Genomic DNA, 27,169 nt, shown 5'->3' with positions numbered 1-27,169 from the left:
ACCTTATTACTATATATGTACGTATACACGGGACAACTATATAACTATTGGCTAGAAAAAGACAAAAAAAATCATAAGTAGGCCGTACTTGCCATACTTATGTACAACTGGAAAAAAGAAATAAAGGTTTCCTACTATCCATTGGAAGAAAAGAAAAATCTACGCACGGAATACTATAAAACAATAAAACAAAAAAATATGTATCACTGAAATAGATCGATGGTCTTTAAAATAATATTTTCTACAATTTAAATATAAATATATTACTCTACAAATTTATGTAAATATACGTAGTTAAAATAGATTATATTATAAATATGAAATATCCAATAAATGATCTTTAAATGTTTATATGCAAGGTTGATGTACATAACAATTCATGCTATGACAATTTTTTATTTCACATCATATTTTAGGGTGTCAAATATCGCACTTGACGAATATACAACCCTAATTTAAATCTACATATGTAAAATTCAAAACAACACAATTAGTTGTTTTATTTTACACCATTATATCAGATTTATTATTTAAAAATAATACATTTCTCCTATATACGGATACATGAGAAATATAAATTGTTGACAAGAAAAAGTATTTTGTACGTACATGTGATTAGAAAAACAATAATGCTTATGTATCGTTTGCCGGAAGAATAGAAAACGTACTTATGATAAAGCCAAAAAAAATCGACCGTATTTAAAATAGAATTATCTACAATTCAAAGATAAAATATAATAATCTTCAAATTTACACAAATATAATTATAAAATATCCAGTCAATGCTTTTTAAGTGTTCTATCTTTTAAATTATTTTAAAATTATATATCAAATTTGTGATCCTGTTGTATTCCTTTAAATAAATAAACTATTAATGTGTCTATAGCCTAAATACATCACAACATATGGAGCCAAAATGTAATAATTAATTTTATGGTAATCATTTCACATCATATTTTAGGTCTAAAAAACACTCGACGAATATACAACGCTAATGTGCATATGCATTCTCCAAACTACTAAAGGTGTCTCATGTGAAAGAGTAGGTGTTGAAAACAAACTAGACACTAAACTAACATGCACTAAACACTATAGATATTTGTCAAGATATAATATGGTACTTTCGAGATTATCATGGTAGTATTTAAAAAAAATCACTTTGTCTTGGTTACGTATAAATTCTTCTATTGTTTTGGAATAAAATCCAATTTCTTTGATTTATGTGACAGAAGGAATATAAGTAATATAAGTTATCTTTGGTTAGATAAAGTAGTATCATTAGCTATATTTTTAATAGAAAATCTCTTTCATTAATACATAATAAAATTAAAATGTTACTTAAAGTCATCTATATCATACAAAATAAAACAATGTTATATGAAGTTTGGAAACTCCAAAAATTTTAAAGAAAGAATCACACATAATACAAATAGATATGAACCAACTCCATTATTGTGACACATTTTTTAAAATAATTTGAGAATATACAGTTTCAAGTAATATGCCCAAACTAGTTATTAACGAACACATGATTAAAATAGAGTCAAAAAAATATTTCAAAAATATCATCCACACATAAACATCTATCTATTATCTACTAAAAGTCCATTAAACATCCTACAAACACTCTCATATCACCACGTGGCACTCCTACAAATCCTCCTAAGTCGCCACGTGGCATTTTAATAGATTAGAAGCATCTAACCCTCTATTTTTATTTAAAGTGGTAGGTCCATTATTTTGCACCATTAGATTAGATTAAAAACATATGTTAGCCCCTCCCTCTTCTATCCTCTGCCACATACACATGTTTCCCTCCCCGCAAGTACTTACCTACAGCCGTACAGCCGTACGGGTACAGGTAATACGTACATACCTGTCTCTTTATTCCCTTACCATTCATCTCTATTTGTTATTTTTACTTAGTATACCCCCATAATAAATATATTTAGTATTTCTATTTTTTACGCTATTGACGTTTCAGTATACGATTGCTAAAAAAGAAGGTAATTATCATTTATTTTGTTATGATTTTATATTGATGACTTATGTTGGCTATATTTTAGCGCAAAATACATTGCAACTAATGACATTTACATGTATTAATTAATTCCATAGCAATTTTTCAAAAATATCACATCATAATATTCTATGGTATCAAATATTACTTAACAAATATACAATGGTAATTTAAATCTTCATATATAAAAAAATGCAAACAACATAAATTAGTTGTGTTTCTTAAAGTAAATCTAATTTAAATTTTAATTTGTGTGATATTAACATCCTCGAATCACCCCTACAAACGCTCCTAAACCACATAATAAATTATAGAAAATTTTTAAAAAGCAAAATATATTATCTTTAATATTCACTTAAATTAGTGGGTCCGATATTATAAACTCTTAGATTAGATTAATTTTACCACATACAATGGCTCAACCTCCCCCATAGGTCTGAACATATGAAGTACGTATGTACGTGCGAAGCCGCTCACCCCGATCACGTCCGTTTTTCTCTCCTTTCCGTTTTATAATTTCTAAGGATAATTGAGATAACATTCATTATTAGAAATAATCAACTATAACTTTGCAAACGTAGACAACATCATTGTATACGCCTATATTGTTGAAAAGTTTGCTGCATTATATTCTTTACACATCTATATATACACATGGATTTCCAACTTTTAATTGTATGAATAATTATTTTAATCACAACTGCACAAATAATTTTTGCGAGCATCTTTTCACATGTGGCTCAAATGTGCAGCCTCTTATGTGGTGAGCCTCTTACCTCAGACTCATGGGTCATCTTTGAAAATAATTTTTGCAATCCTTTTACACAGAATTATTTTAGTGGAGTGTTTAAACCGCAATGTAGTGTTGAAACTTTTACACATAAAACTATTTTAGTGGAGCGCTTAACCCGTAAGATAGTATTGAATAACTGCTCCTTTCGTTATAGAAAAACATAGCTCACTTTACATCATAATGATACTTTATTCTTTCAATTTTTTTCCTTTCATATTAAACATTAAAGTAGCTCCATGTGTTTCTCCATAATCTGCATGTATAAGCCGATAAGGTGACAATACAAAATAAGTAGCCATTTTATAATAATATGATTAAAAGTTATATTTTTTTCCTAATAAATTATTATTTTAAGATTCATGTTGACTAGGTCTTTTCCATAAAATACCGTAGGGTCTCACATATTAAAAAGAAGTGCTATATAAGATATGTATATTTGATTAATTAAAAAGAGGGCTTGTTGGATGGTAAAAAAATAAACTTACGAGCAATGAAAGCTTTCTCGAGACTTCTTAAGGAAAAAGTAAACAATGAGAATTCAATTAAAAATAAAAAATACCTTACTTTAATTTCAACTTATTTTGTTAGAACTATTTCTGAAACAAAATAATATACATGCCCGCGCGAATGCGCGGGCTACCTTCCTAGTTATAGAATAGAGGGAGTACTATCTACTCAGAATACTTTAATTAGTTAATTAAGTTGTTTTACTATAAGCGAAGGACGTGTAGATTGACGAGCGATAGGCGGCGGCGAATTATAGCACTGTTGTGGTATAGCTGTTGAATTGGCGATCGATCGAGTCCAAAACTCCAAATCCCCACTGATCACGATGAAGTCGACTGGAGGCTGGAGCAGGTAGTGGACGCGTCTCCGATGGCACGAGAAGTCGTGTTCACTGGCAGTTGCATCTACGTTCCGCTCACGTTATCAATTGGAGAGAAATCACATCCGTAATGACTAATGAGATAGCCATAAGATAAAGATCCGGTGACCACACGTCAAAGTAAAAATTGGCTTTAAGTGGGCCATAACATAAAACGTGTGTTCCACGATCATGTCATGTCATCATGCATCTAACCAACGGACACATACTTCCTTCGTCCCAGAAAAAAAAAAAAGTTAACCATTCGTAGCAGAGAGTTCACATCCCTCCTAGGTTGAGTTTTTCTGGGACGGAGGGAATATATTTGTCAGAGCGTCCAACGTAGATACTTCCTCTGTCCCAGAAAAGTTGCCGTTTCACCGCCCCCGGCTTGTCCCAGAAAAAATGTCGTTCGTTCAGAGAAGTGGTGGGCCCCACTACTCCCTATGCGTGGAAGTGGACCAGAAAAAACGAAGCGTTTTTTTTTTCATGACCGATCTTATCCTCTCGCGGTCTCGCCCCCATCGCTCCATCCTCTCGCCCCCATCTCGACTGGTTCGCCGCTTGCCCGGAGCCACCGCGCCGATCCCCAATCTCCGTCGCCCTCCAATGCCGCCCCCCACACAATCCCCAATCTTCCCCATCCTGATCCGGTTCCTCTGTCACTCCCAAGCCTAATCCCCACTCTCTCCTATCTCGATCCGGTCCCTATATCCCAAATCCCTAGCCTCCTCACCTCGCCTCTCCTCTCCCCTCCACAGTCGGCGTGGGCGCGTGGCAATGGTGCGACGGGCGGGCGCCAATTCACTGCCCGTTGCGGCTTTGGAGGTCACGGCTCGACTGGCCAGAAGGGCCACACCCAAGCGGAGGGTGGCTGAACTGAACGTTGAATCACAGCAGGCAAGTGGAGGAAGGCGAGGTGGATGTAGGCGCCGTGGTGGTGGGTTGCTCAGCGCCGACAGCGTCCAGGTACTCACCGACGAGCACCGTGGTGGTGGGGTGCTCGGTGCCGACGGCTTCCAGTTACTCACCGAGGAGCAGCATGCATGTGGATATTTTTCTGATGCGGAGCGGCATTCAGTATGTGGTTGATTCATTTTTTTTACTGCAATAGTTGTAATTGTGTGGAACATTCTGGGCTGTATTCAAATCGGAGCTGAATCTAATAATTGAGGGTAATTTAGTCATTTGTGCTGAACATTAATTTGTGTCTGATTCCTTAAAACGACACCTTTTCTGGACGGAGGAAGTACAGTAAACCAAACGAATCGTGAGATCATTTTGGTTAATTAGTTGGCTGACTCCACCCGAGTCGCCGCAGTATGTGGGGGTGACAGTGTCCCATCTCCTATCATTTCGGTTTCTATTCCGAGCTTTAACGGCTAGCTTTATCGGGGGAAAATATGTAGTGCAAACTACATATATAGTGGAAACTTGGAAACTACCGTTGGATCGAGAAATGGACGTCCGAGATTCGTCCACATCACCATGAGTTAAAATTTAACTCCTAGATTCACTCATGAGTTAAAATTTTACTGGGAGTTAAATTTTAACTCATGGTGACGTGGACGAATCTCGGACGTCTATTTCTCGATCCAACGGTAGTTTCCAAGTTTCCACTACATATGTGGTTTGCACTACATATTTTCCCCTTTATCGGTGTATGGATCGTGGATGCGCGTCGCGCGCGGGGAGAGAAAAGGGGAGAGGAGGGGCCCAGAGGGCGCGAAAAATGGCAGCAGCGGTGACCGACCAAGTCACCGTGCTCCACGACACGCGCTGCCGTCGTCACCACAGACATCCACGACACGGTGCTGTACTGCTGTCTGTGTCCACCGGGGATCGTGGCCGTGCCGTGGGCGGTGGGCCCTTATGCCCTTCACAGTGCATACAGCTGGGCGCTACATGGGATGCTTGCTTGCGTGGAGGGAGGGCGCGCGCCCGTGGAGAGCGACTCGCTCCCGTCTTGAGCCACGCGGAACTTTCTCTCGTGAGGTGAGAAACAGAGACGTGACGAAACATAGGCGCGACAAAACAGAGGCTTTTGCACTGTGGGAGGCGTGGCTTTGTGCCAACTTTTTGGCCAAAGGAGGTGGGGCCCATAGCTTCCACTGTGACCGGCCTTAACACTCTAACATCGTCTCTTCCCCCTGAGGCCACGGGGATTGTTGAGCTCGTTGCCCGCATCCTTCAACGAGCAGCCGGAGACGAAGTGAACATGAATGACTGAGACTACTGTGGCGAAGCGGGTCGCTGTCGTCGCAGAGGTTATTGATATGCGGGGCTGATCATATTCCTTTTTTTTTCTCTAACTAGGAAGGTAGCCTGCGCATTCGCGCAGGCAAATATTGTACATTCTGTTTGATATATATATATATATATATATATATATATATATTGTACATTCTTAAAAATATTGTACTATTTTTAAGACACATCAGGTGAGGCCTCCGCTGTTCATCGGTATTTTCCTTTGATAATTTTTCCTATATATTTGTTATGTTTTAAAATATATAATATTTAATACATATGTATAAATAATTATCTATGATCTTATTATTATATAGAAAGAAGTTCGATTCAGTTTGTTTGGAAAATGTGTCTAACAAATCAAGTGTAAATTAGAAATAAGGTGTTTTGTCATTTTTTTAATTGAATGTCTACTTGCTTTCTTAACAAATTCTAAAGAACTATTATTGTTAATAAATATGTTTTATCGGTACCATCAAGTAGTTCTCCTTCTAGTTGGTTTAAGTTGATGCAAGTTGTTACATACTTATATATAAATTAATAAAGGAATGTCATATACCTCGCTTTCTTGTGATTTGTGTGACCTATACTATATTTTTCAAAAGAAAATACCTAGTTAACATGAATCCAAAATTTTAAATCTAATAGTAACAAATATAAATTTTCAATGAACTATATATTGCGAACCTTTGTGTGTTTTATATGTGTAATAATATGTGGAGAAACTCATAATGCTATGATATAGGATAGATGTAAGTCCATTAATGTCTAAGCATTTTAAAATTATTACGAAAATGGAACATGCAATGTTTGGTCTAATTTTAGTGAATGGAAGAGCCAATTTTTTACGAACTTATTACGTTTTCTCTAAATAGTTCAATTGAGTCCCTATTGACATATTCTATTGCTTGCTTTATTTTATATTTTATACCAATTCAAAATATAGGTTTTATGGATCTTTAAATCATTGATTTAATTATAAATACAACAATATTTAGATTAGAAATAAGATGTGTAGCTTTAAATTTATGCATGTTTTAATATTTTTGATTATTTCTCGCTGTATAAACAGGAAGGGATAGAGTGGAAGCTCAAGCCGAGAAGGGGTGGGACGAGTAGTGTCGTATTGTGAGTATGTGTAGGGGAGGGCGAAGTGGAGGGGTGGTTTTTTCTATTTTATCTAATGATTAAGACGTAACACATGGCGGCTTAAGATTTTCCTAAAAGTATATCGGATGGATCTACCTATTTGAATGGAAATTGATGGTCAGATGGTTTTTCTTCCAATTTGTAAAGTTTTATTTTTATTTAAGGCGTAACACGTGACGTCTTAAGTGCGCTCAGAGGATGCAAAATGATTTATGGTAATATAATACTTATTTTCATTTTGTATTATGTTGTCTTTTTTCTATTTGGCTACGATGAAAAGGAACGGTGTCTATGTTAAATGATGTATTTTCATTTTTATAGAGTGAATATGGGTAACATGGATCTTAAATTATCTATTTAATTATAAATAAAACAAAAATTCAAATAAGTGAAAATTATTATTGAACTTAATAATTATAATCATTTAGCTTTCTAATTATTGATCTTTTTTTTACTTATTTAAAAATTAGGAGATAAAGAAATTAAATGAGAGAGGAGAGGAAGAGAGAGTTTAAGGGAAGAGATTACGCGTGCATATAATTGTAATATTTCCTTTTACGGGGTTGTAGTGTTTTAGTTTCTATTGATTGATTAAAATATATCTTTTTTGCTTGTCTTTTCCGGTATATTCGTAGTAGATATTAAAAATACAAACACTACAATCTAATAATGTTATATTGTAATAATGTTTTTTTGACTTATTCTAATGTTATACTGGGGGAGTAGTTTTTAAAACATACTTTTTTCCATATAGATCAAATTTAATTATTCCGAAGTCATATATGGTGATAAATTCTATGTAATTATCTTTCTATAATTTTATAATTGTTCGAAAAGCACACAAAAATTAGAAAATATAGCCCCAAAGTGACATATTTCTTCTCAAAGTTGATATTACAGTGGATATGGGTCTTTAAATGTAAAACAATCTAAAGACATAAGTTGATCAAATACTAGTTGTTTGATTTAGATGTTATAGTTGCTTATTTTTTTCATAAGTTTTACTACCTAACTAACATACTTTGGAGTCATTACTAATAATATATTCATTTTACATTTATGATTGTCGACCTATTTTAATTATTACGAAGTTATGTATGATGAAAAAATCTGTATTATTATTATTATATATTTTTTAATTGCTTGAATGGTACGCAAAAGTCAGAAAATATAAACCAAAATGATATTTTTTTAAAGCTAAATTATAGTGAAATATGGTCTTCATCCATAAATTTAGTTATAAATAATCTAAAGATTTACATGGATCATTAGTTGTATGATTTAGAAGATTAATTGTTTAACACTAAATTATTACTTATCTAACTAATAAAGCATGAAAAAAGGAGAAGGAATAGGTAAAAAAGTGGAGATATGAATTGAAGGAAGAGGAGGCGTACATACGTCTGTTCGTTTTTTTCTAAAAGAAATTAACTTATACATACAGGCTTAGGTGGGCCTGGGTATAGGAGAGAAATTTTTTCTTGAAAATTAATCTAATGGTTGTAAATAATGGGTTCACCAAATTTTTTTAGAATTTTTAAGAAATTCACTAATTTATTAGAGCATCACGTGCCAACTTAACGTTTGTAGGATGTCATATGGAGGATTAGCAGCACTTTTAGAAAGTTTAATGAACTTTTAGTTTATAATGGGTACATCTAATCTAGTATTCTAAAACATCGATAGGGTCTGCCAATTTAAATGAAAATCAATGGTGATATTTACGTAAATTTATAGACTAAAATGTTTTATATCTTTAAATAATAGAAAATCCTATTTTAAATATCATCAATTTTTTCCAATGGTACTAAGTACGTATGTTTTTTTTCTTATTGATTTTATAGTAATTCTGTGCGTAGGTTTTTTTTCTTCTGACGCCAACAATTGGTAAGCTTCATTGGTTCCCTCGTTGTATGTACGTATGATGTTTCTCCCATATACGTACGTATTAGAGTAAGGAATTAGTTTCTTTAAAATAAAATACATCTAATCTAATGGCCTAAAATATCGGGTCCACCGATTTAAGTGAAAATATAATCTAAAAGTCTAAAATATTGGGTCCACCAGTTTAAGTGAAAATCGACGGTTAGATTAGATAGAGCCACGTGGCGGCCTAGGAGCGTTTGTAGGAGTCTCATGGCGGCTTGAGAGCGTTTGTAGAAAGTTTAATGGACTTTTAGTATATAATAGATAGTAATGCCGCGTAAGCGTCATGTCGGATGAAGAACGATACCGACGTACCGTTGTTGTGTTAGGGCATCCACAATATTAGTAAAAAGCAGGTATTAGACAATATAATATTCCTATGACCTAGTAATAAGCATTGTGGAAGTGGGTAGTAACTAATGCTAGGTAGTAAGCTTATGACCCACTCATAAGAATAAAAAAACATTAAAATCTCTCTCACTCCCTCCTTCCAACACAAGATGTGCTACTCCTGCATGCTAAGTTGGAAAAAAGCAACTAAAAAACAATATTTTTTTTTCTCATGGGACCCCTTTAGAAAGGCCTACTAGCTTAGCCCCGTTACTTATTACCTAGTTAGGCAATATACATTGCTGTTGCCCTTAGTGAAAGAAGGCGGACACAAACAGATTTGTCGTTGGATCACGCGAAGGAGGGTGGAGGCAGAAAAATATTGTGATTTTTTTCAATGGGTCCCATGAAATCGTGTAGACGTTGTACTTATCAAACCGAATTTTATTCGGTTTTCGTCAACCGCACGAACCGAACACTACAGGTGCTCTTATGTGCCACAAGTGTGACGAGCTGCATTCATGGACACTAGTCTACATATTATCTGACTACCTGTAAGGAATCACGGATCGATCGATCGATCAAGAGCCTCATCGTTTCGCTTTCGGGGGAATAAGACAGATGGCATATTTACAAACGAAAAATAATTTATAAAAAAAACTTTATATACATATACTTAACGATATAAAAGCAAAAGCTGAAAAATAAACTTTGATGAAACAAACTCTAAATTAACTCTAAATTTAAAGTTGAAAAATTAAATTTTGACTGATAAGTATAAGAATAAACGAAAATATAAGACTGCAAGGGCTCATTATACATGACTCGGTACTGGAGTGGAGTCGTATGAAGTTTCAACTAGACACGCATTTTAAAAATCAATATACTTTCACTTTCACTTTTAAGGTTCAATAACATAGCTAATCAACTATTTTTACTATTTAGTACCCAGGAAATCCTCCACAATCTCCTTTCAAAACAAAAGGAAATCCTCCCCAATTTTGCACTTTAATACTTTTGTATGGATAGGGAAAACTATAAGTTGCGCTTAAAGTATATTTAAGGATTTGAAAACAAGTAAAAAAAATTACCATATATACATAGTTTTTTTAAAAATAAAAACAAGATGATCAGTCAAGCGTCATGTCCTGCACGCTAATAATGTTATATATTTGAAAACGGAGGTAGTAATATTCATGCATCAAAGTGTGACTGTAATTTTGGATTTTTCATCAACCCTCATGATTAAGCAATACACCAGTCAGACAAACTTAGAGAAATAAAAATTTCTCATGTTCAGTATAAAATTTCTTAGAATTTCTAATTGTTTCCTATATGTGCCCACGGGGAAAAAAACAGAAGGGAATACCTTGGTTAGGTTTAAAACTGCTCGGATTTTTGTTAACACTAATTTATTTGAAACTTGTAAGCATGACCCCTTCTCATTCCATGCCAAATTTTGCACACAACGTAATGTAAAGCCCTGCTAACAGCTAGCTACAGAGTATGTTAGTAACTTGTAAGCATGACCCCTTCTCTCCATGCCAAATTTTGCACACAACAAAATGTATAAGCCCTGCTAACTGCTACGGAGTATGTCACTTCAACATTGGTAGCACTTGATGAATTACAACAGCTAGACGATTATAAAGATATAAAACACCAGATGAGAAAAAAGCATTAGTTTAACCTAAGATATTCTATACCTAACAATTCTTTCCACGCATAAATTGGGATGCAACCGCACCCAATGCATATGTACTACACATGTCATTGAAAGCATTTTTCATTGCACGAGAGGAACACATTGGTGGCAGGGAGATAGAGTGGGAGATACCTTTTAGTCAATCCACACATACCGCCGCCAAAGTCTCCAAATGTTGACGTCGGAATCAGAATAGGAGGCCGGTAAGCCTTGTCCTCCATTGCCCCCTCCTGTATCGGATCCGTGGGCGCCGCCACCTCCTTGTGCATCATATCCGCCGCTTTGCAAACCTCTGATGCAACTGTCGCATCCAAATCGCCTCCACCCACCGCTGTTGTTGTTGTTGCCGCCTTCTTACAAACCTCCAATACCACTACCACATCTAAGCCCTTTCCTGCCACCTGTTGTATCAAAACCGGAAGCCAACACGCCTCCTTTGCCTTGGCTCGTGTCTCTTGAATCAAAACCATAAACTGTTTTGTCGCTGCCATGAACGCCTACTGATCGAGCCAAATCCTTCCACTAGAGCCGCCTCCGGCATCAGATCTAACTGCTCGCAACCCTCCCCTGCCACATCCTAGTGGATAGGGAACTTCGCAGGGAGATGCGGGAGCGAGGGGGGAGCGGTGTGGAGTAGGGAAGAACGTGCGGGGAGGAGCGGGAGGGAGTCAGAAGCTTGGCAGGGAGGGCCGGGGGGGGGGGGGGGGGGGACGGGAGAGAAACGCGAGAGAACAAGAAAGATGCGAGAGACGACTAGGAGGAGATAAGGTTTCTGCGGTGTGAACGAGAGGAGAGAGTCGCCATCGACTTATGGCCTGCACATGATACGATAGAATTGAAGTTTATTGTTATCTGTGTTAGAATCGGTTTTTTTTTGGACAAAGTACTCCCTCCCGGAATCGTTTCTTTGTGGAATGGCGGGAGTACACATGTGGATCAGACATCCGATCCGTAGTTACTTCCATAATACTCTCTCTGTCCCAAAATATGAAAACCTAGAATCAGATGGGACACTGGTCCTAAGTTTTTATATTTTGGGACACTGGTCTATTTTTATATTTTGGGATGGAGAAAGTATACGTTTCAACTCGGTTTAAAAGTTAGATGTGCCCACCTCCATAACTAAACAAACAAGCATCTCGTGAGCGATGCCATCAAATATTCTAACCGTTATCAGTCGCCTACCGATCAAAATTAAACGGATCAGATCTCATCCTCATCATTTGGTTAGTTGGCTGACTCCATACGACTCGCCGTCTGAGTGTTGAGTGTTGACAGTCTCCCCTCCTCTCAATCATTTCGGTCTCCATTCCGACCAAAACAAACCGCCTCCACTACCTCACTAGCTTCGCCGGCGTACGGACGGGCGCCGCGGGGAGTGGAGGAGCGCGCGAAAATGGCGGCGGCGGTGGTGGCCGACGAAGTCACCGTGCTCCACGGCGGGGTCGTCGTCACAATGGACGGCGGCTTCCGCGTCTTCCGGGACGGCGCCGTCGCCGTCGCCGGGGACCGCATCGCGGCCGTGGGACCCTCCGCCGACGTCCTCTCGTCCTTCCCCCGGGCCGCGGCGACCGTCGACTTCGCCGGCCGCATCCTTCTCCCCGGTTGGTAGCTAGCCAGCCGCGCGCGCTGCCGCCGCTTTGTTGGTTTCAATCTCTTGGATCCCTAATTCGGAATTTGAGGCCGGATTTTACTGTTTTTTGTTGTTCGATTGGGGTTTGGTAGGGTTCGTCAACACGCACGTGCACACGTCGCAGCAGCTGGCGAGGGGGATCGCCGACGACGTCGACCTGATGACGTGGCTGCACGGGAGGATCTGGCCCTACGAGTCCCACATGACGGAGGAGGACTCCTACGCCTCCACGCTCCTCTGCGGCATCGAGCTCATTCGATCCGGGGTGAGCTAACCATCCCCTGACTGACATCAGTTCAGTTTCCTCTGTTAGGTTGTGATGGATGATACTATGATAGTGACATTGTCAGCGTGTTTGCTGGAATCTGTAATTAATTTTTCACTGCTTGATTGCGATTGCATGACTGAATTTGGTGCCTAAAGCACTGTCAGAATTGAGCAGCCCATGCAGTACATCCCTTGATGATTTAGTTTATATTGGAAGTGTTGTGCATGATTTTGCATTTTCGTTGGAGAAGTTTAAGAATAGTTGGTTTATGTCCACGATGTGGTGGACGTGGATTGTCATGGGAAGTATATGCATTTATGGTTTTTGGGGATGTCAAAGGGAGATGCAGAGCTGTTAATGTACTTTGGCTCTTTGACTTAAACCCGGATAGCATCTTGCTTGGATGTCTGCATATTACTGCATTCGATAGTTTCTTTCTGTTATCGAACATTGCATTGTATAGAAAGGTGGATTTAACAGGAGCGATATGGTACTATAATAGTTTCAGAAGTAAAATATATGGGGTTTCTGGCCTCAAAAGTTTCAAATCCTATGATAACGCTGGTTCACGATATCGGAAGATGTTATTTTTCATTTACTACTCCAATGGATCAAAACAATGTTTAGAAATCAACATCTGAAGTTATTAATATCCTTTGTGCTATTAATTGTATTCCATTGTGCTATTAATTGTATTCGTGATTAAAGGCTCATGGGTTTATAATCTGGTAGTATTTGTGTTATCATCATGTTGGACGGATACAGTTATCTTCTGCTGTAGCCTGTAGGTTTCTTTATATGAGATAAAGTTGATTATATTTGTGTTTCCTTAAAACTTCTGTCACATCTGTCCAGTCAGTTTCTTTTCTGTGAAAGTCCGAAGGTCCTGATATTCTTAATTTTGTGTTTTGTTTAACTCAATCTTTCCTACCCTTCTGACTCATGCTACATATGTTTCTCATATATATGAAATGGGCTCTGCAATATAATTGTGCTGCACTTGATTCGTACTTTCTCAGTTTGCTGAATAGGACTAATGTTCAAACTAGCAACCACATGAAGATTTGTAACTGCGAATAAGCCAGTGTTCCTAACTTTTTTCCCTTTAAAACTCAAATGACAGGTAACATGCTTTGCGGAAGCAGGTGGGCAGTATGTTTCAGAAATGGCACGTGCAGTGGAGTTGCTGGGATTACGTGCATGCTTGACAAAATCAATAATGGATTGTGGTGATGGGTTACCTCCAAACTGGAGCTCTTGTTCAACTGATGATTGCATTCAGGTTTTCTTCTGGCTTGGAACTTATCCTAGTTTTGTTTCACATCATTTCCTTCCATATGTTGGCTACCTGTAACGAATAACCATTTTCTTGAACATTGTCACTTGCTGCTTACACACTTTTTTTTTACTTTTAATAAAATCATTTACTGGATATCTGAACTCAAGCATCTTTAGTAAACACATGAGGACTATATGTCCCATTGTTCCCTTATATGTAATGCTACCATTGAGCTCTGTACTAACTGTCATACACATGCAAATGGCTTTCAGGACTTATATTATATATGGTAGTAGTTTTTTTCCTGAAATAATTCAAGGCACAATTGCAGTAAAATCTCCAAAGTCAGACATGTAGGATTTTTAATAGGAAGAGTTTTTGGGGGAAAGAACTCAGTCTTGCTTATCAGAGAATCATATTCTTTATCTAGGAACATGCTGCAAGCCTGAAATTCAACAATACCTAACTAGTATCTATGTCCATATATTGTCCACAATGTAATGTAAAGAAGTCCAAAACAACAAAAAAAGAGAAAATATTCGTCCACAATGTAATGTATTCATTTTTTAGCCATTTTTTCCTTTCTTTTTTTCTCCATGTCACAGCTGTTAGGAACTTTGTTTTGATGTTTTGCAAATTGAGTCTATTCATATTTGGTAGTTTCTGTTTTGCACAACTTAAGATTCAGGTAAATACAGATATACATGTGTTTGACTGTTTATTCATTGCATGTCTGTTTTTTATTGATGCAAGTGACAAGTTGCATTGCGTTACCACAGTCGCAGAAAGATCTATACGAAAAGCATCACAACACAGCTGACGGGCGTATCAGGATATGGTTTGGGTTGAGACAGATCATGAATGCAACGGATCGTTTACTGCTTGAAACAAGAGATGCTGCTCAGAAACTGAATACTGGAATCCACATGGTACTTATGTAAATCGATTTATTGGTGCAACCAAATTTATCTGTTTTAAGATAGTGTGGTGCGTTATTTGATTCATACAATTAAAAAAAAACTAATTTTCACGTCTTTAATGTTTTTAGTACTCCCTCCGTTTCATAATGTAAGACTTTCTAGCATTGCTCATATTCATATAGATGTTAATGAATATAGACACATATATATGTCTAGATTCATTAACATCTATATGAATGTGGGCAATGCTAGAAAGACTTACATTATGAAACGGAGGAAGTACAAAGTTAAAAGTAGCCTTTAGATTCCATTTTGTGTGGCCAGGAAGGATCGTATTTACCAGAGAAAAACAGTCCACACCACTTATTTTTGCAAACATATATACAAATTGACATTGATCATATATGTTAGGGCCAATACTACTTACAATTTTATATGATATATATATGTATTTTCAGTTATGTACTAGAATTTTCTTGCATAGGTAGATATAAGCATATGTATTGTGTATCTAGCCACGCAATTGCATGGGGGAATTCAGCTAAGTTTTCATATTTTGAGTACTGCATTGAGTTCTTTTACTGTTTTGGTGGTGCTCCCTAGAAGTTTTGTACAATAATAGCTTTTTGCTTAAATAGCATCAATAAATTTCTTACTCATTCATTTTCACTTCTGTACAGCATATTGCAGAAATACCCTATGAAAATGAGCTGGTAATTCGAACTAAGGGAATTGATCATGGGACAGTGACGTATTTAGAGAAAATTGATTTTCTGAGGAGCAATTTGCTGGCTGCTCACTCTGTTTGGTTGAATAAGCCTGAGGTGAGTAAACTTTTTCATTATGAAGTCTTACCTTTTACATTGTCCGATTTCTTTGTGCTCTGAAAATGTAAGCTACTTACTCCTATGTAATATCAAAACTATGGTAAATACTGTTTCTTTCTAGTTGTAAGAAGTCACCCTAATTTTGTGCTTGATTACATCATGTAGAGGTCATCACTTGACAAATCATGAATCTGCTGCCACAGTTGTACAAGAAATGTTTCCTTTGTCACGTCAGTCTGTTGGATTTTGTTAAATTCTATTTTGCATTGTTTGGCATCTCTTTCCTGATAGATTGTGTCTGGATTGTTAAAGATGTACTTCCTCTGTTTCACAATGTAAGTCATTCTAGCATTTCCCACATGAAACGGAGGGAGTAGCTTCTAATAGCATTTTTGCAATGTTTTCAGCTTATAAGGTTCTTACATGCAGATTGGGCACTTTTTAAAGGCTGATGTTAAGGTTTCTCACTGCCCTGCATCTGCTATGAGGATGTTGGGGTTTGCTCCAATTAGAGAAATGCTGGATTCTGGTGTTTGTGTCTCTCTTGGTACAGATGGAGCGCCAAGCAATAACAGGATGAGCATTGGTCTGTTTCAGAAATCCTTAACACAAAAACATATTATGAGCTAGAGGCATGACTAATGTCAAAAACAATTCTTATACTATGAAATGTAGATTATATACATCTTAATTGGATATACCTTAGCATTTTGCAACTCTCTGTCAATTAAGTCTACAAAAGAACTAATTATTGTTTTTAATAAGTTGCTATGTAGTGTAGAGCCAAGAGTGCTTACTCTGGTGTGCAGTCATGCACAATAGCATTATACCAACTGAAAAAATCGAATAGAACTTGTGGAAAGCACTCATCGTTAAATTAATCTTGAAATTAAAGTTCAAATGGAAAAAAGATTAAAAACAAAGGTGTTACCTTTCCTTTTTAATTGCTTTTTCTGCATTGTTTAATATATGTATCATTTGCCAGCTTTGACCTTCATTAATGAATCCGTTTTTCCTTCTCCCTGAAAATTTGAAACTAAAATATTTTCGCACATAAATTGCACACTCTGCTAGATTCTAGGTCATATCCATCTTTTCTTTTTAAGTTTCCAGGCAGTTTTTTTATTACTTTGTTATCCACCACCGTGTCTGCACTGATGCTTCGATATATCATAGTATATAAAACATTTACATATGTACCCGTATGTGCAGTCGATGAGATGTACCTAGCCTGTCTTATTAACAAAGGGCGTGAGGCGTACATCACTGGTACAACGAACCCAACTGCTCTTCCTGCAGAGACTGTATTGAAGATGGCTACTATTAATGGTGCAAAAGCAGTTCTGTGGGACAATGAAATAGGTTCGCTGGAGGTTGGGAAGAAGGTGATTCCGTTAGCTGTTATTCTGTCATGCGTTGCATTCGATAGCCTTATGAGTATTAACACTGCCCACATTTTGTTTCCATATTCATCTCAAAATCCATATTAAATAAATTACGATATGTTGTTCTTGTACTTCTCTCTGTCCTACATAAGCATCGCATCATCATGCGAGCCTATGATTTCCTATGGAATTCAAATGGTCTTGACTTTTGAGTTCTAGTATATCAATTCCTAAGTTGACATTACAGCATTCAGTATTCTAATTTGTGCAGGCGGACATGGTTGTTGTGAATCCACTTATATGGTCCATGGTCCCAGTGCATGACTGGTAAGCACTGCTACCGTGCAGACTGCAGAGTTTATTTAAGTCTTTCAATTGTGGCACTATTGAAAATAGGCTTTACGAACGGGTTTCATTTCACTTTTCTCAAGATTTTTAGAACAGCTTTTGTTTGAATCCATCAACCAACCAATTAACAGCTTTGTATGGCCATGATTATTGGATCTGATTGTTCATTGATGTATCTAGCTTGTCGAGTAGTGACTTGGGACACACTTTTGGTCATGCCATAATACTTGACTGATTGACTCTCGTTATGCAGCATTGCCAACATAGTTTATTGCATGAGAACAGAAAATATTGAATCTGTTATGTGCAACGGTCGATGGATTATGAGGGAAAAGAAGATCGTGAATCTGAATGAGGTAATTTACAGCTCTAGTATTTGCACCTTACACATCGAGATGAGCCAAATATGCTAGATTAAACAGTAAACACGATGAACATAATTGCATGCCAACAATTCACGAACTGGTTAAACTAGAACAGGTAATGTCAAAACATTCATGAGGAATAAACACTTCTGAAGTTCAGATTTCTAATGGTTAGAAAGTAGAAACGGTACTCCAACAGTCCTACCCCTAGCTGACCATATGCTAAAAATAGGCTTTGGTATATAATTGTGTGGTTCACCAACCAATAATTTTACACCCTGCTTAAGTATCTATAATGCACTGAAAACTGATTGTGTATCTCACACTCTGGCCTCTGTGGCTCTGTTTTTACTTTTCCTGTGATCTATTCCAGGAGGAGGTAATTGCTTCAGCTGAAAAAATAGCAAGGGACCTTCTAGCGCGAGCTGGCATCAACCTACCCAATCGGATGAACTACTTGTGAATTTGTGATGATCGTCTTGCATTTTGTTCATGTGCCACTGCTTGAATCTGTCCAGTATTCTGCACGGATTGTATGATAATCTCCTGGCCAGGGGTGGTGGTACCTCAACATGTAAAGTAGTAAATAAGAAATTGCTGCAGCAGCGGTACAGCCAGACTGACAAAAGTATAATTGGTTTCCTCTCCATCAAGATTTGCATGTTGTGTATAATTCGACACTACCAATCAGTACTCCATGGTCTGGAAGTCAGGCTCCGGCGGTTTGGGCAGGACGATGAGGTTGGCGTCCCGGCGCGACCGTTGCCGCTGCGCGCCGCGCATGGCGTTCTTGGCGAAGCGCGACACGAGGACGGTGGTGGTGATCTGGCACGACGACGACGCCGACGCGGCCTCCTCCTCCTCCTCCTCCTCCTCGCGGCGGCGCTGCTCAGCGGCCCTGCGCTTGAGGTGCCTCCTCCAGGCGGCCTGGATGAAGCAGGACGCCCAGGTGCGCCACTGCTGCGAGTAGAACCGGAACGTCTGCTGCAGCTGCTTGCTGTGCAGCCGCCTGAACTGGCCGGCGACGAACTTGAGCTCGTCGGCGTGGAGCGCGAACGCCTCCACCTCGGAGATGGCCTTGACGGTGCGCGTCGACAGCGGCAGGTTGGCGGCGGCCTTGGGGTCGAGCGCCCACGTCAGGAGCTCCTCGCCGCAGAAGTCCCCTTCCTTGAGGAGGCCCCGGTTGAAGAACCCCATCCTGCCGCCGTCGGTGGTGGAGCTCTCCAGCCTCCCGCGGATGATGAACAGCATCTCGTCCACGGGGTCCCCTTCCCGGAGGATGTAGGTGGCCTCCGTGCACAGGCTGGGCTTGAGGCGCTCGCAGATGGCGTCGAGGAGGCGCTCGTCCATGTTGGCGAACAGCGGCACGCGGCGGACGAGGCGGAGGCAGAGGTGCCGCTTCACGTCCCGCCGCAGGTCCTTGGGGAGGCTGCGCACGAGGCTGTCCTCGTCCACGCCCCGCGTCTCCAGCCACCGGTACTGGTCGTGCCGCCACACGCGCTCCTGGAGGCAGTAGGGATGCAAGTTGGTAGTCCGGCTACCGGTATAAAAACCCGCTTGCTATTTCATTTTCCACATGGTACTATAAAATACTATCTCCGTTCCATATTACTTGTCGTTTTGAGTTTTTATTTGTAATGTTTGATCATTCGTCTTATTAAAAAAATTGAAATTATTATTTATTTTATTTGTGACTTATTTTATTATCAAATGTATTTTAATTATGATTTATCTTTTTTATATTTACACTAATTTTTTAAATAAAACAAATGGTCAAACATTATAAGTCAAAAACGACAAATAATATGGGACGGATGTAGTATAGAAGAAAAAATAAACTAGAAGTGAGATAATTAGCGGGCTAAAATAACCCACTTGCATACCTGGAGGTCGACGGGGAGCACGCGGTGGCGCATCCACTGCTCCGAGTCGCGGCGCCGCAGCCGCATCTCCTCCAGGCGCAGCGTCATCGACTGCAGGTACGTCTGCATGTTGCCGATGAGGAGCGCCATGAGGATGAGGCCGAACACGGCGAGGAAGATGGCGAACAGGGCCTCCCCCTTGTAGTGCGTCGTCTTCAGCCCCTGCCCCACGGTGCTCAGGTTCTGGAGCCCCCACCAGAGGCAGAAGAGCACCTTGGCCACCAGGTTCGTCGTCGACACCACGCCCGACTGGATCGCCGTCGTGAAGATCCCGTACTGGAACCCGGTCCCGGCCTCGTCCGCCGGCGCACACTCCATCACCAGCACCTGCCGGATCATCGTCCTCCACTCCAGGAAACCCGACTGCCCCAGGTTGCCTCCCCCGCAGTACATGTACTTCTTGCACTGATGGAACTTGAGCACCTTGCAGTTCTCCCTCCAGCAGTCGTCCAGCCTCTCGATCGACAGCAGGTACCAGAACGCCCCCACCATCTAATCGAAAATGTAGTATCAATTGTTATATCACAAGTAAATTGGTTCAATATAGAAAACCATACATATTTTAACACTTACCTACATATATTTTGTTACTGATGTTTACAAAATCACACTATCAACGAACATGTGCAATGGCGAGATAACGTGGTTTTTTTATCTATATATATTTAGGATGTGTGCGCTGGACGTGGAACAACCACGCCATCTTGCAGGTCGTTCTATTCGTTGATAGTATGGTTTTATGAAGCTTTAATCCAAAACATATGTACTCCCCCCATATTTTAATGTATGACGCTATTGACTTTTTGATAAACGTTTGACCTTTCGACTTATTGAAAAAAATTATGTAATTATAATTTATTTTATTGTAACTTGATTTATCATCAAATGTTCTTTAAGCATGACAAAGTATTTTTATATTTGCATAAAAATTTTGAATAAGACGAGTGGTCAAACGTTAGTTATAAAGCCAACGGTGTCATACATTAAAATACGGAGGGAGTAGTTAATTGCAGGGCTTAATATTTCGTTTTGGCTTATTCTATCGGTGGTTACTGATATACCAAAATTTCCGTAATTTTAAACAAATGTTGATGAAATTTGAACAAAATATTATCAAATTAAAAAATTAAAAATTTCGGCTGAAATAATATCGTATCGGGGGTCTGAAATTTCAGAAATTTCATTCCGGAATTTCTAACACGGGTTAAATGCCAAGTATCAAAACATGCGTTGTTTTCTGAAACTTGAAGGTACTTTTATGTGAAATTTACAAATTGAAGGAGAAGATTAGTGGACGTACGTGGCTGGCGAGCATGTAGAGGAGGAGGTAGTAGGCGGCGCCGGCGAAGGCGGTCTCGGCGAAGACGCCGGTGGTGCGCTTGAGCTCGGAGGTGATGGGGTAGAAGCGGACGAGGCGGGGGATGTACTGGACGAGGACGATGAAGAGGAGGGCGTTCTTGGTGGGCAGGAGGTCGGCGCCCTTGGGGCGGTGGAGGAAGTTCCAGATGGGGATCTGCGGGAGCGGGAGCACGGAGAGGAGGTCGACGACGAAGAAGCGGCGGACGTAGCGCCGCGCGATGGCGGCCGGGTCGATGACGAGCTCGCCGCGGCCGAACACCCGCGACGACGGCGCGATGTACGCCGTCCTGAACTGGAGCGCGATGCGGGCGAGGTAGAAGAGGTCGATGGCGGAGCGCACCGCGGTGGCGCCCGTGGCGAGGCCGCGGTCGAAGCCGATGCAGGTGTTGCTGTCGGTGGCGGTGACGGCGGGGAGGTAGAAGAAGAGCGGGTCGACGGCGACGGAGACGATGCAGGCCATGACGAAGAGGCGGTTCATCCGCACCAGGAACGCGTCCTGCGGGTCGAAGATCTTCTGGGACATGTTGGTGAGGTCCTCCTGGAACACGCGGCCGATGCTCTTGAGCCGCTCCGCCCGGTAGCCGCCGATGCTCATCACGCCCGCCGCCGCCATGCGCACCGACCGCGTCCGGATCTTGGGCGCGCTCGAGAAGTAGCTGTCCATCACGTGCTGCACCCTCCCGCCGCCGCCGCCGCCGTCCATGGTAGTCGCCGCCGCCGGCTGCCGCTCCTGATCCTCCTGCTGCTCGAGCCGCACGAACCTCCCCTTCCTCCCGTTGATCGTCTGCGTCCTGTACCCGCCGCCGCAGCTGCCGAACATCTTACGACGCCTCCTCACCTGCTGCCTCCTTTGCCGCCGCCATTGCTGATGACATCAATCGATGCAATTGCTTCCTCATGCATGCATTGCGATTTGCGATTCCTTCTTGAAGAATCGATTGATCTGACGAACGAAATTTCAGAGGGATCGATTTGTCAGAAGCATTCTTCTCGATCAGAAACACACTCTCTCTCGATCGATCGATCTCCCTCGCGGCTGTGCTGTGTTAGTGGTTGCATGTTGTGATGCCGTGAGAAGAGGCGAGCCTCACACGTGGAGCTTGGGATGGCCCCACATTTCACTGAGCAATAATCTGGAGAGGACTAGGGATCGGACGTCCGATCCCAGTCCAAACACCGGACAGTGTCTCACCATATGCAAAAAAAATGTTTCAGATGTTTCACCAATCAGTAAACAATGTTTCAAAGAAAATATTTCAGATGTTCCATTACTCGATGAAAAAATGTTTCATCACTTTACAAAATTTGTTTCACCAAAGATGCAACATGAAAAACAACTTATGGCAACACTGAAATCCTGTTGTGTGCGACAACGAAGAAAATACAGTGTGCATTGTGTGCAACATCCGACTAAAAAAGAGTGAAACACTTCAATATAATAATTTGAAACAAAGATAGATAATAGACTGCAACAAAGCATGTGCTAGTAGCTGAACTCGCCTTGAAGTTGCCGTTCCGACGAGCGTCGAGCGGGGCGGTGCCGGTGCCGATGCCAATGCCGTCGTTCACGGGCAAGAGGCCGAATCAGACAGCTCGACGAGCGGAGAGGGACGCCGACCTGGATGCGTTCATGCACGCGCGCCTCCTCGTCGTGTTGTCGTGGGGAGGCCGTCGCCGGCGACCTCCGCGCGTACCTTCAATTCGGGAGATCGAGGCGGTCGCCGGTCCACGGTTCGACGCGGCTGTGAGCAGGGCCACTCCGGGTAGGAGGTGTTGGGGCGGGCGCGGACGGAGGAGAGTAGCGTGTAGAGGGGAGGAAGAGCGGGAGCAGGGCTTGGAGGAGGCAGAGGAGGAAGGGCGGCGGCGGCCACGGCCACGGCCACCACGACGACTAGGAACTCCACCGGCGTTGCCTCCTCCCCGTAGCCTCCGTGGCGACGGTGCTCGCTCTGCTCATCCTCCTCCCCGCCACGCCGTCGGGAGGACCCCGTGCGTCGGCGAACTCAGCCTCGCCCTTCCGTGCAGCCATCGCGGCGCACCCGGTGCCGGGCTCCCTACGCGCGGCCCTGCGCCGCTCTCCCCTCCACCGCCTCCACGCCGTGGCTGCCTCCCTCGACTCCGGCGACCCGCCCGCCGCGCTCCACCTCGTCTCCGCCTCGCTCAAGTACAGGGGGAGAGTGACATGTGAGAGAGAGAGGGGGGTGGGGAAGAGATAAGGTTGAGAGAAGAGTGGTGTGGGTGTGCGGGCGTCCGATTTTTCTCTCCACATCGGACGCCCGACACAAAGCGTTTTTGCAATAATCTGGGACACAGTCATGGAAGTTGACTAGTAGTTGAGTAAATTGTTGAAGGATTTTTCTTTTCCTGGGTAAGTGAAAGATTCGCAAGATATGAAAAATATAGAAATACTATCTCCATTTTTTAGTATTTCATGCCGTTCACTTTTTTACGAACATTTGACCATTCGTTTTATTCAAAATTTTTGTGCAAACGTAAAATGATTTAGGTCTAAGTATTACGCTTTTTAATTAAACTAAAAAAAAATATCCGTGCGTTGCAACGGGTGATGACAATTTTAATTTTATTATTGCCATACGGTTTAGTTGAGATAAAATTCACTTTCAGAATTCGTTTGGATATGTACTTTTTCTATAAAATCATGAGCTGCAATTAGGAGTCCAATCATCTCAGTTAGTATGTAAGTTAATATTTTAAAGAGATATCTTATACGACTGCTCCTGTATTTACAAAAGCGAACGAAGTTAAAACCCGACTCAAATACATATATGTATTTTCAGAAAAGCGAACAAATTTAAAAATCGACTCATACATGGATGATGTATCAAAGTACTAACAAAAACATCTTCAATTTTTATAATAGTAGAGATAAGGCCAAACTATAGGTCGGGCATATCTCAAAAACCATTCATTGAGTTAGAAAATAGATGAAGGTCATATGACTTTTGAATTGAGTGAGTAAATATCATGTATACCATTCGAACACATACCGTACAATATTGCTACAAGTAAAAATTGCGAAAGCAAGCAACTCAAAGTTACTGTGATCGAATTGTCTCATGAAGATGCAGATAGATAAAGCACAAAATAGAAAAAAAGAATAGGTGGAAAAGAGGAGAAACCGATGAATGAATTGAGGAGGGGAGAGGGGCGCACGGACATGAGTACGTACGGTTCTCTAATAAAGTAACATGTACTGGCCCAGGTGGGTCCGGTTTGGGAGATGAACTTTTCTATTGAACATAAATCTAATGGTTATAAATAATTGGTCCACCAAATTTAATAAAAATCAACGGCTAGATTTTTTCCTTTTTCTCATATTATTTTAGGAATTTCTCTATTTTTTAGAGCGCCACGTGGTGGTTTAGGAGCATTTGTAGGAGGCCACGTGGCAGCTTAGGAGCGTTTATAGGGTGTTTCATGGACTTTCTTTTAGTATATAATAGACTAATGTTTCTTTTAGTAGAGTTTTAGTTGGGTCAGAATCTTATTTTTTAGCATGATTTGTGTGCTTTTATTGTACATATCCAGTTGAATCAATCTTTTGATTGTTTTAGATGGAACTTTAATCAGAATGGATGGTTCTCAGTTAGGTCAATGTATCTTGCTTTAATCAATAGTGGTTATATTGAGAGAAACAAAAAAATTTGTAAGCTTAAGATGCCACTTACATAAAGGGGTTTTGTTAACTAAACACAATCAGGCAAGACGGAATTAGAATGGTAGTTTAAGATGTTATTTCTGTCTGAAAAAAGAGATTATTCAACATCTTTTCATGGATTATTTTATTTGGAGAGCAGTACAATTTTCTTTTGGCTCACACCTCCCTAGTAGCATATCACATATTTTTGATGGTTGGATGATGGGGGTGGACAAGAAAAAGAGTAAACTTATACTTGTAGGAGCTGCTGCAATATGTTAGGCTCTGTGGTTGAACATGAATGATATGGTTTTGACAGATCACCATCCATTTCATATATGCAGGTAATTTTCAGGGTAACATATTGGCTCAGGTACTGGGCTCAACTACAAAGGTCTGATGAAGATGGAGAGTTTATGAAAGTTGCATGCCGGAAGCTTAAGACAACGGTTATATAACTTTTTTGCTAATTATGGATGGAGATTTACAAATAGACTTCAAGAAATGTGTACTCTGTATCTTTGATTGGAGTTTTTTTTTTTTGGTTCGGTGGGTGTTTTCAATGTTTCATTGAACTACACTCTTTTTTGAGTGCTCGACTATAATAATTGGCTATAGGTCTTCTGAGCAAAGACCGGGATGTTAGATTCCATTATCTTAAAAAAATAAATTTTATATAAAACTAGCAAAAATGCCTGTGCATTGCAACGGGTGAAAAAATTCTAATAATAATATACGTTTTCCATGCATAACTATGTCAATGACAATGTTTGTACAGATCGTTTGTAGCTAACACAATCAGAAAATTGAAACATCTTCAACGTAATGGTCTAACCTTGTTGATGGCAACCTTATCAATGGTTATTTTACCTAAAATAATTGGATTATTCATATGACAACATGCATATAATCTAAAATACTATTTCAATCTCATTCTTGCAACTAATAATAGGATCAATCAAATCCTACACTGCCTCGCATGATCAAGTCTACAGAAAATAGAGTCATTGTGCACTCTTCTCTAAATAACAATTAAAAATATATTTATTTTATAATATTATTTTCATATCATATGTTATCAAGAATAGTAGCTATACTAAACAAAAATAGTATGATAATTGCATACAGAGACGTGCAGGGTCTCCAATACATGAGAATAGATGATGAAACAAAAGCCGTGTGCACTACGCCAGATCCTCACACCTCTCACGGGATACCTGTGACGGGCAAACGATTTGGTCACTAGTGACCATTACCTCTGACGGGTCAGATGGGATAACGTCATCGGTGAGCCATCCGGCCGCGGACCGTCACAGGTATCCCCTCACCTGTGACGGGCCGAAAGGAAAACCCGTCACAGGTATACCAGTGACGAGTTTTGCTTCCAACCCGTCACTGGAATCCCCTCATCTGTGACGGGCCGATACATTACAAGCCGTCACAGGTGATGGGCCGCCACCTGTGACGGCTTTCATCTCTGGCCCGTCACAGGTGAGGGGATACCAGTGACGGGCCACTGAATAGAAGCCCGTCAAAGGTATGACCAATACCTTTGATGGGCTTTTTTTATCTAACCCGTTTAAGGTGTGTTGGGTCTATAAATATCCCCCAAACTGCCAACTGCTTTCCATCCCGACCATTTTACTGTTCACAAATCGGTTGGGAGGGCAAGGGGGCGATTTTTTTTGCTAAAATTCAAGGTAAAAAACACATTATTCTCCATTCATTCTCAATATATCGATCATCATATATTTTTCTTCGTTTGTTGTTGATTTCAGATGGATCGTAGATGGATGTACTATGCGCATCGTTCGTCTACCGAGTATAGAGAGGGGGTCACTGAATTTGTCACATTTGCGGATAATGACAGAAAAAGTAGGATGAGCATGCACATGTTGTGCCCATGTAGGGACTGTAATAATGAACAGATGATCGAAGACAAGGATGAAGTGCATGCTCATTTGATAAGGAATGGATTCATGAAGAAATATACCTGCTGGACCAAGCATGGAGAGCAAGAGGCGCCTGATGTCGCAGCTGAAGAAGTGTTGGATCATGATGTAGAGAACACCGCCGCAGCTCGAGAAGGCATGTTCGTACCTTCTCCTTTAGGTGGAGAGACCATAGATTTGGACACTCAATGTCTATCTACAATGTTGCATGACAT

General features: G+C 40.3%; 2 protein-coding genes and 1 pseudogene across 2 annotated transcripts; 1 reads left to right on the top strand and 2 right to left on the bottom strand.

Annotated features, from left to right (window-relative positions):
- Positions 1-11,103: 11,103 nt before the first annotated feature.
- Positions 11,104-11,701, bottom strand: LOC127756315 (uncharacterized; annotated as a pseudogene).
- Positions 11,702-12,326: 625 nt separating this feature from the next.
- LOC127757625 (uncharacterized) lies at positions 12,327-18,579 on the top strand. The gene is made up of 10 exons (XM_052283185.1): positions 12,327-12,642; positions 12,764-12,936; positions 14,063-14,221; positions 14,998-15,147; positions 15,819-15,962; positions 16,395-16,551; positions 17,178-17,350; positions 17,622-17,677; positions 17,952-18,054; positions 18,437-18,579. The coding sequence occupies exons 1-10, from the start codon at positions 12,435-12,437 to the stop codon at positions 18,524-18,526; spliced, it is 1,413 nt and encodes a 470-aa protein (XP_052139145.1). The 5' UTR covers positions 12,327-12,434; the 3' UTR covers positions 18,527-18,579.
- Positions 18,580-18,742: 163 nt separating this feature from the next.
- LOC127757624 (putative cyclic nucleotide-gated ion channel 7) lies at positions 18,743-22,360 on the bottom strand. The gene is made up of 3 exons (XM_052283183.1): positions 21,286-22,360; positions 19,947-20,477; positions 18,743-19,566 (listed from the first exon to the last, which is right to left on the bottom strand). Exons 1-3 carry the CDS (start codon positions 22,162-22,164, stop codon positions 18,751-18,753), a joined length of 2,226 nt encoding a protein of 741 aa, XP_052139143.1. The 5' UTR covers positions 22,165-22,360; the 3' UTR covers positions 18,743-18,750.
- Between the last annotated feature and the right edge of the window lie 4,809 nt (positions 22,361-27,169).

The sequence above is a fragment of the Oryza glaberrima genome, chromosome 12 (assembly GCF_000147395.1).
Source record: "Oryza glaberrima chromosome 12, OglaRS2, whole genome shotgun sequence".
Taxonomy (NCBI): domain Eukaryota; kingdom Viridiplantae; phylum Streptophyta; class Magnoliopsida; order Poales; family Poaceae; genus Oryza; species Oryza glaberrima.
This window is presented reverse-complemented; position numbering and strand designations above follow the sequence as displayed.